The sequence below is a fragment of the Trypanosoma brucei genome, chromosome 10, assembly GCF_000002445.2.
Source record: "Trypanosoma brucei brucei TREU927 chromosome 10, whole genome shotgun sequence".
Taxonomy (NCBI): domain Eukaryota; phylum Euglenozoa; class Kinetoplastea; order Trypanosomatida; family Trypanosomatidae; genus Trypanosoma; species Trypanosoma brucei.
Genome location: NC_007283.1, coordinates 1,383,090 through 1,396,912, shown reverse-complemented (window position 1 = coordinate 1,396,912; position 13,823 = coordinate 1,383,090). Strand labels below are relative to the sequence as shown.

General features: G+C 45.2%; 7 protein-coding genes across 7 annotated transcripts, besides 2 other annotated features; all 7 read right to left on the bottom strand.

Annotated features, from left to right (window-relative positions):
- Positions 1-576: 576 nt before the first annotated feature.
- Tb10.70.1420 (hypothetical protein, conserved) lies at positions 577-1,617 on the bottom strand (the record flags this gene model as incomplete). Its single annotated transcript, XM_817709.1, has 1 exon — positions 577-1,617. The coding sequence occupies one exon, from the start codon at positions 1,615-1,617 to the stop codon at positions 577-579; it is 1,041 nt and encodes a 346-aa protein (XP_822802.1).
- Positions 1,618-1,946: 329 nt separating this feature from the next.
- Positions 1,947-2,645, bottom strand: Tb10.70.1430 (hypothetical protein, conserved; the record flags this gene model as incomplete). The annotated part of the gene is made up of 1 exon (XM_817708.1): positions 1,947-2,645. The coding sequence occupies one exon, from the start codon at positions 2,643-2,645 to the stop codon at positions 1,947-1,949; it is 699 nt and encodes a 232-aa protein (XP_822801.1).
- A 516-nt stretch (positions 2,646-3,161) lies between these two features.
- Positions 3,162-4,838, bottom strand: Tb10.70.1440 (GPI anchor biosynthesis protein; the record flags this gene model as incomplete). The annotated part of the gene is made up of 1 exon (XM_817707.1): positions 3,162-4,838. One exon carries the CDS (start codon positions 4,836-4,838, stop codon positions 3,162-3,164), a length of 1,677 nt encoding a protein of 558 aa, XP_822800.1.
- A 134-nt stretch (positions 4,839-4,972) lies between these two features.
- Positions 4,973-5,001: a sequence feature (AT_rich).
- A 344-nt stretch (positions 5,002-5,345) lies between these two features.
- Positions 5,346-5,765, bottom strand: Tb10.70.1450 (hypothetical protein, conserved; the record flags this gene model as incomplete). The annotated part of the gene is made up of 1 exon (XM_817706.1): positions 5,346-5,765. The coding sequence occupies one exon, from the start codon at positions 5,763-5,765 to the stop codon at positions 5,346-5,348; it is 420 nt and encodes a 139-aa protein (XP_822799.1).
- Positions 5,766-6,610: 845 nt separating this feature from the next.
- Tb10.70.1460 (hypothetical protein, conserved) lies at positions 6,611-7,426 on the bottom strand (the record flags this gene model as incomplete). Its single annotated transcript, XM_817705.1, has 1 exon — positions 6,611-7,426. The coding sequence occupies one exon, from the start codon at positions 7,424-7,426 to the stop codon at positions 6,611-6,613; it is 816 nt and encodes a 271-aa protein (XP_822798.1).
- Positions 7,427-8,165: 739 nt separating this feature from the next.
- On the bottom strand, positions 8,166-9,728 carry Tb10.70.1470 (hypothetical protein, conserved; the record flags this gene model as incomplete). Its single annotated transcript, XM_817704.1, has 1 exon — positions 8,166-9,728. One exon carries the CDS (start codon positions 9,726-9,728, stop codon positions 8,166-8,168), a length of 1,563 nt encoding a protein of 520 aa, XP_822797.1.
- A 524-nt stretch (positions 9,729-10,252) lies between these two features.
- Positions 10,253-10,273: a sequence feature (AT_rich).
- Positions 10,274-11,086: 813 nt separating this feature from the next.
- On the bottom strand, positions 11,087-12,058 carry Tb10.70.1490 (hypothetical protein, conserved; the record flags this gene model as incomplete). The annotated part of the gene is made up of 1 exon (XM_817703.1): positions 11,087-12,058. One exon carries the CDS (start codon positions 12,056-12,058, stop codon positions 11,087-11,089), a length of 972 nt encoding a protein of 323 aa, XP_822796.1.
- Between the last annotated feature and the right edge of the window lie 1,765 nt (positions 12,059-13,823).

Genomic DNA, 13,823 nt, shown 5'->3' with positions numbered 1-13,823 from the left:
AAAAAGGAAGAAACGAGGAATTATAAGTACACGTACAGCAACCACAAACACAGAAAACTGATCACTTCTACAAGCTTTACATATAACCACCTCAATCGTTGTCTTTTCTGTTGTTATTTCCCCCTGCTCTCTGACAGTTTCTTCATGGTGTTACTGTTGGGGTACTCATCACAATTAACACAGAGATACAAGGCGGGTAATAACCAGACACGACAGTAGGTGTTATAAAAAAAGGGGCCACAAAATTTTCAAAAGTCTCTCTCCCTCCTCATCCCTGGTGCATCACATGAATAATATATGTTTAATGGTCACATCAAGGTATCTATCCCGGCATCAACAGCGCGTGGGGAAGACTTCCAAAAATGAAAATAGTTTCAATGAACACGGCACTATATAGCTTATTTACTTTTGCCGATAGATCATATCAACAAATATTAGTATACGCCAATATCGGTGTGACGAGAAGAAATGCGATAAGAACATTTTAAAAAAAATGAAGTAAGATAATAGAAATACATATCGCAACCGCAGAGTTGCACCGGCTGTTCTAAGTATATCACCACAATTTGTACATTACTAGAGTATTTCAAGAAAATGTCTCTCCTTGCTGTCTGATTTGTTAGCCGCACGTTTCCTGAAGGTTAAGACCCGCGCTACGTGCTTGTCTACCTCCGTAGGTTTGTATTTTTTACCGGATGTTGTAATAGTTGGCAGTTTCAACAACTGCGTCCGCCCACGCGTCATCGCTCGCATGAACTCCTCATGTTCAGCTCTTTCCCGCTTTGCTCGCACCTCCATATCTTCGCGCAAAAGTTTCACCTCGGCCTCATGTATTCTTTTCTTCGCTGAGAAGTCGGAGAAGTGAAATGACGTTTTGCAACGTGTGAGCCGCTGAGCCCGAAGATAACCTGACACCTCTGCTGAATGACACTGTCGGCGGGTGACATCTTCCAAGTGTACTAAGCGTGCACGTGCCTCTACCTCCTCCCACATCAGGGGTTCATAAACACCACTGGGTAAAGGAAATGTAGGAGGAAGAGTTAGGGGGCTAACAGAGCGCGTGGAGGTATCCCGCCTCGTCGCACTACCGCGCCTTTCCATCGCACGTATAAAGTCATTCCGCCCAGGGGAATCGGGGCCGTGTATCACGTAGTCGTGAATGTACGCCGCCTTTACGAGAGGTGCGGAAACACTAAGACGGTGGAAGCTTCCCAGTGGATTGCACCGAGGGGAGAACGCAATTGACATGAAGTCATCGGGCGACATGTGCGAGGTGTCTAAGGGTATATCAATCAGCACAGACCCCAATGCACTCGGTGGAGACGCTTGAAACCCTTTCAATGCGCCTAATTCTTGCTTTTTATCATCAACAGTTAAATCCATTAACGAGTCCGAATTCCCCGCGGAGAGAAAAGGCCCGGAACTAGTAGGATTATATGCATCACAATATGTGTTTTTAAGTGCTGTGAATGCCATCGGACGGTTGACTATTGATTCAATACATAACACTCGGACCCGAAAGGTGTCGAACGACACATCAGCAAGGACTGCTATAATTGGGCGTGAGGTGTTGGCACCACCCCTCCCTCGCGGGGGGCCCATTACATAAAGGACCATCTTCCAACACTGAAGTTCGCCGATGATGCACTTCACTAAATTGCTAGACAGAATGATGTAGAGAAGAAACGAAAATGGAAAGGCAATCTGCAAGGGAAACGAGAGGGGGTTCACCCGGGCAACACACCACACACAAGCGGAGAAAAAGGAAAACACGAAAAAATATATATATATAAACTATGCTCCCAGTGGCAGAGGCTAAGCATTGCTGCAACAGGGGAAGGTAAAGATGCTCAGAAAGTTTGTACTCAGTTTGTAAGTTGCCGCTTCTCCAAAATGCGCCAATCGCACGCAAGTCTACGCCCGCGTCCTACGACACCTCGTGGTCCTCAAAGGCGCATACCGCACCTCATGCCATAGTAACTATAGAGGGGTTTGCACGGTAAGTAGCAGTCCATGACGGAACCCATAATTCCAACAGCCACTCCATCCCAAAACGACGGTGGTTTACGATCACAAAATGACGATGTACTGCTCACTAGTGTTTCCGTAAGATTCTGATTGTTGCGGATTTTTCCACCCGTTGCAAAGTTAGTGGAAGGCGATGGTAATTCCAATACTTTTTCATTACCAATCGTTTTCTTCACAAAGGCCTCAAACTGCCGGTGCCCTTCAGGCGAGCTAACGTACATGCTCTTCAACAACTCGAAACCAATATCATCCGCAGCAAATTCCTGATACCGATAATTCGCCAAACAAAACTTGGTTGCTTTCATTAGTGTTGTAATACCTAGTGCAACACAGCCAACTGTGAAGAAGGGCCTCGAGTGAAAACCTCGTCTTATAGTCCATGATCTATCACGCATGTGAGTCGGCAGTGCCGAGTCACACAGTTTGTGATCCTCCTTTAAATCAACAAAGGACCACCATGCGAGAAATGCCGTAAACACTCCGCCGCAACCGGCACCCACACGTGCCCCATTGAAGTAATCTGGTCCGAAGGCACACAAAAGTGCGTCGTCCTCTTCTTTCAAACGAAGTGCAACAGCCAATTCATGCTTTTCATCATTTGAGGGCGGAGACTCCATGGTTCAAACTCCCTCGCCCACCGATTGTGCTCTTTCACCTTCGCGCACCTGGAAATGAAGATTTTGAGACAAGAAAAAGAAAAAAAGAACGTGGTCCACTTGTTGGTGCAACAAGGCAGTACGAAGTACATTATCACTCTTTTTTTTCGTTCCGCTGTCGTTCCTTGTAACGCTCACGTTTATTATTGTTGAACGAGCCACTGCCGTTTGTTCACGTAACAATACCTTAAGACCAAACGGTCAGCGCGGGAAACAGCTTGCACGCACATGCACAAACAACGAATACTGAACCGAGGACCAAGAATGGGGTTAGTAGGCTAAGTGAATATACAAATCAAAAAAAAAATGTGAACGTTTGATTTGTCGGTAAGGAAACGCAAGAAGGGAGAAAGGGATAACCGTCATTTATCCATTTGACACAAACAAAATTGTAGAACACTACAGGAGGCAGCATTATCATAATAAACAAATATTTAGACACACCCCGATTGCGTCCCCTTCACCGACTACTAATTTTCACTTCGTCACCTTGACCCACATTTGTATATAAATGTCTTCATAGGGAGCCAGTGTTAATGGACTGTGTAGAAACGTACGATAAAGTCTGTAACCGTGTCTCTTAAGGAATGGTTCCTCTATTTCCTTCGCTACTGCACGAGTCATTACCATTGCGTCGGGATGAGGCGCAGATTTCGGCATCACAACACTCTGCAGCTCCGAAGCCTTTCGACTTTCCTCCAGATCACCCATGTTAAAACTATGTTTACCATCATATCTCCACAACACATATTCTTTCGGATAGCGGCGAAACATTATATCTTCCGTAACTTTAGGAAGTCCCGTTTTCTCATCCAAGTCAATAGAACAGTCAACGAAACCCAGATGATTTACCTTCCTGTGCATGTAGCTATATCCGGGCACCGTGTAACATGTTGCAATTACGTCGAGCCGGTTAATTCTCGGGCCGTCACGCACCTCAGCCATTACATCCAGAGGGCCTCTCCGGTACACGTAGCCCATCAAATAGATCATAACAATGTTGAACAATACAAACAGACGGTTCATTTTCACTACTACAGCCGATGTTCGACTCCAACGCACCAGCACAAAGGCAGCTGTAATAAGGGACAATGGGATGACTACAAAAACAAAACGCATTTCTTTGTGATCAATCAAGGAATAGAATCCTAGTGTCCATGCACCGATGCCCAGCATCCCAAGAACAGGCCGGGAGACGGCACGGGAAGCGGTATCACGCCACAACACAAGAGGCGCTGCAATTGTGAAGAGAACATGGGGACCCACAATACCAACGAGCACAGGGCCCACGTAGAAGTACCACGGATGCTCACCAAAGAAGCGGCTGAGGTTGTGTAGCACATTGAATCGGAAAAAAGCAAGTGGCGTCAGGACCCACCGGCCATAAAAACAGTAATCGAGTACCATTACTCCCCCTAACACAGCTACAAGCACGATTAGGCCTGTTAAAACGATCCGGAACAGCCCCCGAGTGAATCCATGTTCTCGCGTGGCATTCGCTAAGTGACGAAAAACAAGGGGTGAAAGGACAACGGCGGATGTCACTCGAATTGCTGAGGCGAGTCCAGTGAGAAGCAGAAACGGGACGTAGCGACGCTGCTGCAGCGTTAAAAGCACCAGCAAGGCTTCAATGACGTTGCCGTACAGCCGCACTCCACAGTAGGCCATGTACCAGTTACTCAATGAGAGCAACAGTGCCGTATACGATATGGAGTTGCAAATACCTCGTCGACTGCGAGACACGAAGACTTCACGAAAATAAGAAAATCCCTTTGTCTTTGACTGCCGCATTTCCTCAGCTAATTCCAGTTCACGTTTCGCCAGTAGTTCATCCAGCGTAGCACCCATGCGAAATACACTAACATCTATTAGTGTGAGAACCAGTGCTTGCAACACACGTGGGGCGAACCAAACAGCCCACGTTGTGTCGCGTCCAAGCAACTTCAACAGATAGAAAGGTAGTGCCACAACAGCCGGAAAAAAAACAGAGCGCAACCCGTAACGCCATTCCCACGGCAAATGCCCCTTTCCAAAAACCATATTATATGCCACTTCTGTGCTCTGCCACCACTCGTCCGGGGCCTCCACAGTGCGAATAGTCGCACAAAGAAATAGGCGATAAATGAAGGTGAGAGAAATCAACCACCACGGCATGTAAGGCTTAATGGAATCCGATGCGACATCACTTAAGATTACGGCGGCACTACCCACAGCAAGTGACCGTGACAAACAAGGTGCTCGCTTCATTAATGTGTCAAATAATAAACCCTTCGAACAAAACTAAGAAGAATATAATTTTGAATAAATAAATAAAATACATATGTACATGTTTATGTATACACTGCATACGTTTGTCACCACAACCTACACGTGGTTGCAGCGGGTTTGATCACCAGGACAGAAGAAATATCAAAGTCGTAGGCGAAAGAGAAAATAATGAGGTCGTGGGCCGAGTCCCTTCACAGACGTTACGCTCAATACCTAAACGGAAAAATGGGGTGGAGATAAGCGGGTGAAAAGAAGACAAATTGTCTAACTTCCCACGCTCTTACAGGAAAAAAAAAAACACCATCGCCATTCATACAAATTGCTCCCACAACTCCCTACTTGGCGCAGTCAGGCCACCAACAAGCATAGGAAAAATTAACAAAAATACTACCCCTACTTCGGATGTATTTTGCACACATCGAATGCACCACTACCGTCTTCAATGCCCCTCCGTGTCGGACTCTTTGCCTTCCAGATTCGATGGTAATGGTACGCCATGTCGTGACCATACCCGTGCGGATCACTGTAAACCGCAAGCATGTCATTTGCCCAGCGTTGAAACTCTGGTACATACTCATAACTACAGTGATGCGTTAAATGACTGAGCTCCTCCTTACGGTTGCGTGGGTTTGGGTGTTTCGCCTTTGCTATCTGTGCTTCGCGTGCCGCCTTAGCCTCCTCTACGGTGCGGTTCGAATAGTGTTTCGTGATCCGATTCTCCACAATACCTTTACAAGCGATGATGGTTCGTATGGGTGTGCTTAACGAACACGCAGTTGCGACTACTGGTGCCACGACGAACGAGCGCCGCATCACGAAACACTCGATGTCTTTGCAATACCACCTCTGCTCGTGGCACTTGTTAGAGACCCTACTAATTTACGAGAAGCTGTCTCTTGCACTGGTAACTCAAGGGGGGCAATGAGAAAGAAAGAAGTAAAAGAGGTAATGGATTTTCATTTGCTCATTATTTAGAAGGCAAAAAAAAACACTTTTTGACGTTGCCGGATGTAGCAAAAACAAAAAAAACACATGAAATTATTTGAAGGTTGGGATTACCTCCCCTGCAGCTATCGATCGTGGTTTATGACGAAGGTCAAATGTATGGTTCTCTATTTCAGAGTGTGAATGGCGTAAAATGACTTCAAATTCCCCCCTCTCATGTATTCAGCCACTGCCTCTTTCACATTAATTTGGTCCCTTTCAGCGAAAACCCTCTGCTCCCCACCCGACAAAGCCAAACAACCATCCTTCGGAAGTGTTACGAGCAACTGTGGTGGTCTGGGTGGAACCGGCGCATGACCGGAACGACACACACACACACACAAAGGATTAGAAGAGAATTGACGTACGCTATGTGGGATTAGACGTTTTAGATTTGGGGAAAACAGCGTCTAAAGCACACAAAAAAGTAGGGGGAGATGAAACCGTTTGATACAACGGAAAGGATCCACTTCCGTTACATCACAACCGACCCCTCTGCCGCTTTTTCGGGTGCACTGCTGGAGACCCATTCATGTTATATTCCCTCCCTTCTTCCTTCCCTTCCACAAACACTTCACCGAAAATCCATATTTTACCCACCAAAAAAAAAAAAAGTGTTACAAGGAAGGGAAACAATGACACGACGATGTAACTCATTCATTTCCCACAGCCTGTCACGAATCCAGTTCAAGTCGCCCCAATTTTACCCTTGTGGTGAGTCCCCTCTCATCTACGACTTTGTAGCCGTCAAAATCTGTACAATAAAGTGGAGTAACACCTCGGTGCTGAGCAGCTAAATCTGGAAGACTCACCCACCGCTTGTCTTCAAAACTAAGCGGCAGTTTATCGGCATATCCCCGCTCTCTCCATGCCGCTTTGGTTTCTGAAAAAGACAAGACGGAATCTGATCCCGATAGGTAAAAAAATGAGCTGCATGGATGTATAGAAGTTGCATAGTGGTCAGTAACTAGCTCTGCAAGGTCATCCATGAGATTTGTCGTATTCACAAAAGGTCGCATGTCACGGTCACTCATTTTACCCGCCGTCACAGACCGTTCACCGGGCAACTTGAGATGGACCAATGGAAGGCGAAGACTCCCGTCTATTCCATACACTGTGAAGCTAAACCCATTTGCATGCGAAACAAAAATAAGCGTAGTATTCTCTTCTGACAGCAGTTTTTGCTCCACCACCTGCAGATATGATTCTACGGGTACTCCCAACACACTGGACCCGGCCATTGGATATGGTAAACAGAGCAGAGGACGATAAATTCCACGCACACATTGGTTTCGATCCACTATTAAAAAGCGGGAAGCACCGGGACCAACGGTTGATTGGCGGAGCAGCCGATCATTCGGGTGTAGTTTCGATTTCAACATCAGAGTTACGTTCTCTGGCGTCAGGGCAATACTCTGACGCGGGCGAAAGTCTCTCGCACTGAATTGCGCTACCGCCTTGCGGTACACGACAAAACAGCGGCTAAGCATCGGCTTTTTATGGTACTGCTTTCACTAAATTTTCCCGCAATCACCTACCCCTATCCTTGCTGAGCTTCAACCTCTTTGTTTCTATTCAGCCCTCGACTAAAATACGCTCCCCTACTGAAACGGCGGCAGAAAATATGCAAAGTACTGGAGAGGGCGGCGACTAACTCCGTTGTGTCCCAAGGAAAGATAATTCAAAAAAAAACATGAATGATGGGCCAGCAACGGAGTCCGGGGAAGAGATTCTCCACCACCACAAGTTCGCGTACACAAATTAAGTGAATTAAGCGCTGACTTTCAGGAACCTATACCAGATAGGAAACACCCACTTCGTTCCATAGTAAACAACTGTATCCATTCACCCGCGTCTTCATAAACAATAAATAAATCGATGATCTTCACCCGAAAAGAATCGACGGTTGGTCAACTACTACCACCCTCCACCTGCTAACAGCACAAGCGGAATGCAGTAGAACACTGAAAACATTATATTCACCCATCCCCCTCCTCAGAGCATTACCCCTCCCCTCGCTGCCTTCAAGCCTCCAAAGAGCCTGTGATGAAATTCGCTTGGGCAAACCGCTAACGGCATCAGTAAACACTGCAGAGAAAATTTTAAAAAATCTGCATAAGTCAGGTGCCGCAAAACACAACAGTCGCGTTATCTGCTTGATAAAATTTCCGGCCAACCTTTTGATAGGTAGACATATCATTCCATACCATAAAGTTCCAAGTGATCATGCTACGTTGCCAGCAGGCGCGTCGACCAGTGTTTCTTGTGCCACAGAGCATACATCGCACGCCCACACAACAACAAAAAGAATAACACAATCCCCATCATAATGAAAAACGGTTTCAAATCCTTTTCCATTTGATCCTCGTAGTAAGCGAAAGGGATCCGCACGTTAAGGGAGAAAAGCGTTTGAAGTGTGATGAGGGGGTACATAATGTTAATCAACTCAGTAAACAAAACTGTTTGACGGAGTGCCTTATTACCGTACTGAAGATGGTGCCACGTGTCCTTCACATTCTGGTACCAATTTGTCAGTGCGACTGTGTCACGACAGTCCCCAACTTCATCACTCATACGATAAAGGTAAGCTTGAGCGCTCTCTATTTGTGTACGGCAAACTTTGTCTTTTGTGAGAAACGAATCCATCATATGCGAATGTAGAAGAACAGAAGCAATGTACTCACGTCTAGTCAACTCGGCGGCGTACTCGGCAAAGCACCGGCGCGCGTTGGTAATACGCTGCACAACCTCTTCGTTGTGACCTTCTGTGCTCTTGGAAAGAAACACAAGATCACTGACCTCGTCCACTATCATGGTTAGCGATTCGCTGTCTAATAAGTGTCCCACAACAATTTGAAAGAAACTAGCGAATATGAAAGGGGCCGTCATCACCTGCATGAGCCTTCGGTTGTTTGATGCGGGCGCCCGATTACCACAGTTAATCAGTATAAAACGCAGTAAGTCATCAAACTCATGAAAGGGCTCCTCATGCACCGTTACGACCCAATCAAAGAAAACTATAACAGAAACGGCGACAGCCGATGGGGTCGAAGAACGCGGACCGGCGCTCATTGCAGCTTCAAGTCGCTGCTGTATGACGCTTTTCACTTGATGGCGGCCACGTGCCACTTCCCCTAAGGCGATGGGTGTACACATGAGGTTAAAGAAGAAATATCCAAGCGTGGAATGTGCAATAACACGATCCATATCATCTGGATAGCAGCAGTGTTCGACTGTATCCGCCGAGACGGGGAAGTGGGAAAGAATATCCGTAACGAGAGTTTTGTTCTTTGTTTGAATATCCAACCACTTAGCAGGTCCTTCATGTGCTGCAATGGGCTCCGAAGCCATTGTGGATGATCCACATCTTAACGTCGGAAACTGCAACGATTCCCTCTCCGCGTACCTTAAAAACTGCGCAGATGTCGAGAAGTTGAGAGCAAACGGAGTGCTGATTCCATCACGCTGCGAAATGAACCACACGTGTTGCATGGCATCTTCCACACGGGCAAAGCTGCCGCCTGCATCGGATGTGTTTTCACTGATGGAGCCTTCGGCAATGTAACTGAAGGGTTCTCTCATGTGAAGGTACGATGACGGCCCAAGAGGAGCATCACGACATGCACCCGATCCCCTCCTGCGCAGGAATTCCGTAACCTCAGCATGTCTTTCAGGTTTGTCATCTCCTGTAAAATCGAGTAAGTCATCACCGTAGACGTCAATGGTGCTGAACAGCGTATATGTAAAGGGGAGTTCTGCATGTAGGGACCCTCCACGTCGCCGGGCTTTCATAACAGAAACTAAATGGAGGGCTCTACGTTCCAAACCGTCACCTGTAATTATGTTTTGTGTTACCGCCTGTCCACACCTCTGGTAAAATCCAAAGTCGCTGAAGGTAGTGACGGTTTATCTTTAACAATTCTTGGGTAAACTTAAATTGCTGACTGTATCGCACAGTAGCTTCAGCACTGTGCTTTTTCCGTTTCTGTAATGGCACAACAGTTGTTGACACCACCTCAAACTTTTGTAAACCCTTTGCTTTACTTTTCTCTCCCCCCCCCTTGCCACCTCCCACCCCTTTCTGTGTGATGTTTAAAGTAGCAACGATTGGAGGTTGTAGGTTTTATTCTGTGTAAAGTGATGGAGTCTATGTGTTATGTGCCGTGGTACAACTCGTGTGTCAGCTGCAATTTCATGGAGATGTGTTAACTCCCAAATATATATATATATAAAGGAAGCGCACCCTTTCCTACACAGGTAGATTTAATAAGGTGTAAGGGAACACAGGACGTTAACTAAAGCAAACTTCTTTATTGTTATTATATTAATTTTAATTTCACCTTGTACTGCCTCTTACTTCTCTCTCCTTGTTCGCTATGGTAATGCAAGCGGTACTCTTTGAAACATGTAACGTGTTCGGATGCAGTCGTCAAAAAAAAAAAATGTAATAATGCAAGAGGGAAAAAAGGAAAAAAAAAGACGAGAAGAACCGAGTAAACACAATGTCATTGCAAAGTGTTCCTTTCAGGAAAGATACACCTCACGCACGAGACGTGCGCACATGTACATGTTTGTATTGAAATGAGAAGGTAACATTTAGCCAAAACGAACAAAAAGCAGTAACACCTTTCGGATATACACATATCAAGTTCATAGCCCCTATAACGAGTTGGTAAACATGGTTGCGCGTAAACACGCCTCCGTATCAAAGTGCAGAAGACACGTAAGCTGCGAGGTGTAAGGCAGATGGGTGCCGCCGCAGCTTGTCCGAAACCTGTCGATAATTCAATAAAAACAATAATGGTAACAACAGTATCACTAAGTTTTCGTAACAACAATAGGAAGTTTTGGGGCTCCGTAGAAAGGAAGGTAACACATAAACACCGATGTGTGGAAATGAGCAGAAACCTTAAGAAGCACACAGAGCAAGACAATCACGAATTTTGTAACCCCCACAATAAAAATAATAGAACAATTACAGGTGTTAAAGAACACAAATAACTGACGCACAGAAAAAACTCCTCACCTCATTTTCATTTGTCAAGGGAATAGAGCAAACTGAATGGCAGTGCATAACCCTCTGCATCCGCGCTTGCAACATTCTCACCCTTTGTTTCCCCTATTTTTCCTGTTCGTTTCTTCATTTCCCATCATGGCGCAGATTTATCACCGCTCTCGTCTAGAGTAACGATTGCTCCCGCATAACTTACAGAGGAGTCAGACATGTTTTTGCAGCGGTTGGATTGAGAGTAGTGAAGAAATCGCACAACGGCTTCCTTTTTTGAGTCGAGAGCTGCCATCAGTACCGAAATTGGCCGGCGCCCGCAAATGGTATTGTTTGTAGTCGATAAATATTTATACCAGCCGTCCATATCCCGCGCCTCCAGCAGTCGCATGCCCTCATGATCCATTGAAATAATAGCGTCACCAATGTCTGGATATTCCGCTTTCTCATAGTGATACATGTATTGAAAACGTGCGCCCCAGTGGCAGAAGTCAGAACTTATTACAAAAAAATTCTGATTATCCTTCAGGTACTTGGAAAGAACCGAACCTATCAAGTTTTCCATTTTGCGATTTGTTCCCCCGATGAGCAGCGGCACAAGTTCAACACGATCCATTGCCGGTTTGTAGCCGTTTGGTGGATAATGCAGTAGGTGTGAAATAAAGGGCAGTTGCATTTCAATCGAGTGTTCATCCTCATCCGTCATTCGATGCATCGTACCCACAGGAACACCGGCGGCGCGAAGTTCTTTTTCCACCTCCTGCCCCACCTTTGCGTTAACAACGAGGGGCCCAAATGGTGTTTCATACCTCTGCGCAGCACAAACCTCAACTCCATCAAACCCCTTATGATGTGAGGGACCTAACAAGAAGATGCGAGTAATACTGCGGCCTTTATGACCGTATATGTAATCACGGAGATGAACATACACATGAGAAGCGGTGTTGCCCGAGTAGCTGATTCCAGCGTGCGGACTTATGACACCAATCATCTTCTCGCTCTCTTTCAGTGGGGATTTGCTCGCTGTGCTAAACAATGTGTCCACAAGAGCTTTAAGTGCGTTGGGGGACCCCTCATACCATGAACCCGCATGAGTGGCGCGGCGTGAGTATGTCATGCCTTTCTTGATGTTTATTCCTTCTTGATCCACCAGACAGTGGCGTTGTTTCTTTTGTGGTACGTCACTGCTCCCCACTCGCAACCTTTTGGGTTTCGGTGCCGTCCTTGTTTAGTTTTGTTTATTATTTTCCCAAACGAACCCACGGGACACAAGCAAACACGAGCAGCCTGAATTTTGTCACAGCGCCAGTTGGGAGGTTCAGCGCGCAGCGAAAGAAACCGGAAAGGGAGCAAAGGCACCGCTTCAATCTTCTTTTAGTTGACACGAGGGTGTTAACGCGTGCTCTAGAGGTATTTAAAAAAAAAAAAGTATTTTGCGAACCACTGCAATGGAGAAGGCAAATCAGTTAAAAAATAGAATAGAAAAGATAGTATTGAGGAGAGATGAGCAGGAAAAGATGGGGATGAAAGATAAACTGGCGAAGAAAAAAGGTGAGGGATGCCGATGCTCTAATGTTTACTTCACATCACGCCACATAACATAACATAATATGACTTGTTTTTTTTTTCGTTAAAATTTGTGAGACTCCTAACATTTTACTCACCGCCTCCGCAACAAACAAAAATAACAACAAATCAGAACATATGCATGAAATGAATACATACACGCGAGAGAATTTATATGCATGTATGCCAAATTTTTCTCTCCGTTATTCTCCCTCTTTGTTTGTTCAGCGACCATCCCGCACAATCTTTTTTTCCTTTCGTACTTTACGTTGTAATATTCGTCATTAAACCCGTTATTATATTGGTCGCTTCCCCTCATTTTACGCCGCTCCTTGAAGCCCACACCACCGCACGCCATTTCCACAACTATAACAGAAGGCACAAAGACCGAAAAGCAAAAAAAAAATTAATGGAAACAACAGTAGAGAAAAAAGGAAAGAAGCTGCGCAATATCAACAAACTACACGTGAAAGTAAACTTTTCCCCTCCTCAAACTCAACATCCTTTCCTTTTGGTGCTCCACAACAACCCTTTTTTCTACCATTCTTTTTTACAAAAAAAAAAAACAACAAATTTTGTTTCGAAAAGGAGGCAAAAAAAAAAAAGAGAGAGAGAGAGAGCAGGGGGAAATAATCAAATATGTTTTTTCATAACCTTTTTTTCGCTTTGCAGCTTGGGGGGAGGGAGGCACACCTTCCCCCAATCGTCATTTCCACATCGTAATTGGAAAAAAATTTACCAAAAAAAAAAGATGCAGAAACACGAAGGAGGAAAAATGACAAAAACAAAAATGAAAAAGTTTGTTGGAAATATTGTAACATGGAGTTTCGTAATTGCCGCAAAATAGCACGCACTCATAAATAGAAAACGGCTCAATCGTGGCTGTGAGGAATAAGCAAAACAAAAATGAAAAATACAAAGGTAGAATTTGGTAAATCGAAAGATCGACACCACCGAAAAGAACTGGAGGAGGGGAAAACACTACGAAAAGGAGCAGCAGAACGGAAAGTAAATGAAAGGTCACAAATACATTTATACATCTAGAAGGAAAAAAAGGATAAATGATGCAAAGGGAACTGCTCGACTAAAGCCGTTACAATAATTCGAAGCTTACGAAAAATAACTCAGAAAAGTGAAATCACTCATACACAGAGAGATGCAGACAACGAAAAAGCGTTTGCTAAATGGGTCGACAGCTAGGCTACAAAAATAGGGGGACAAAACAAAGGGCTCAAGAGGCAGGAAGAAAAAAAATAGTGAAACCGATGCAGAAGGGATTCGTGGTGGGAAGGAACAGTATTGGAATAAAAGAGCGA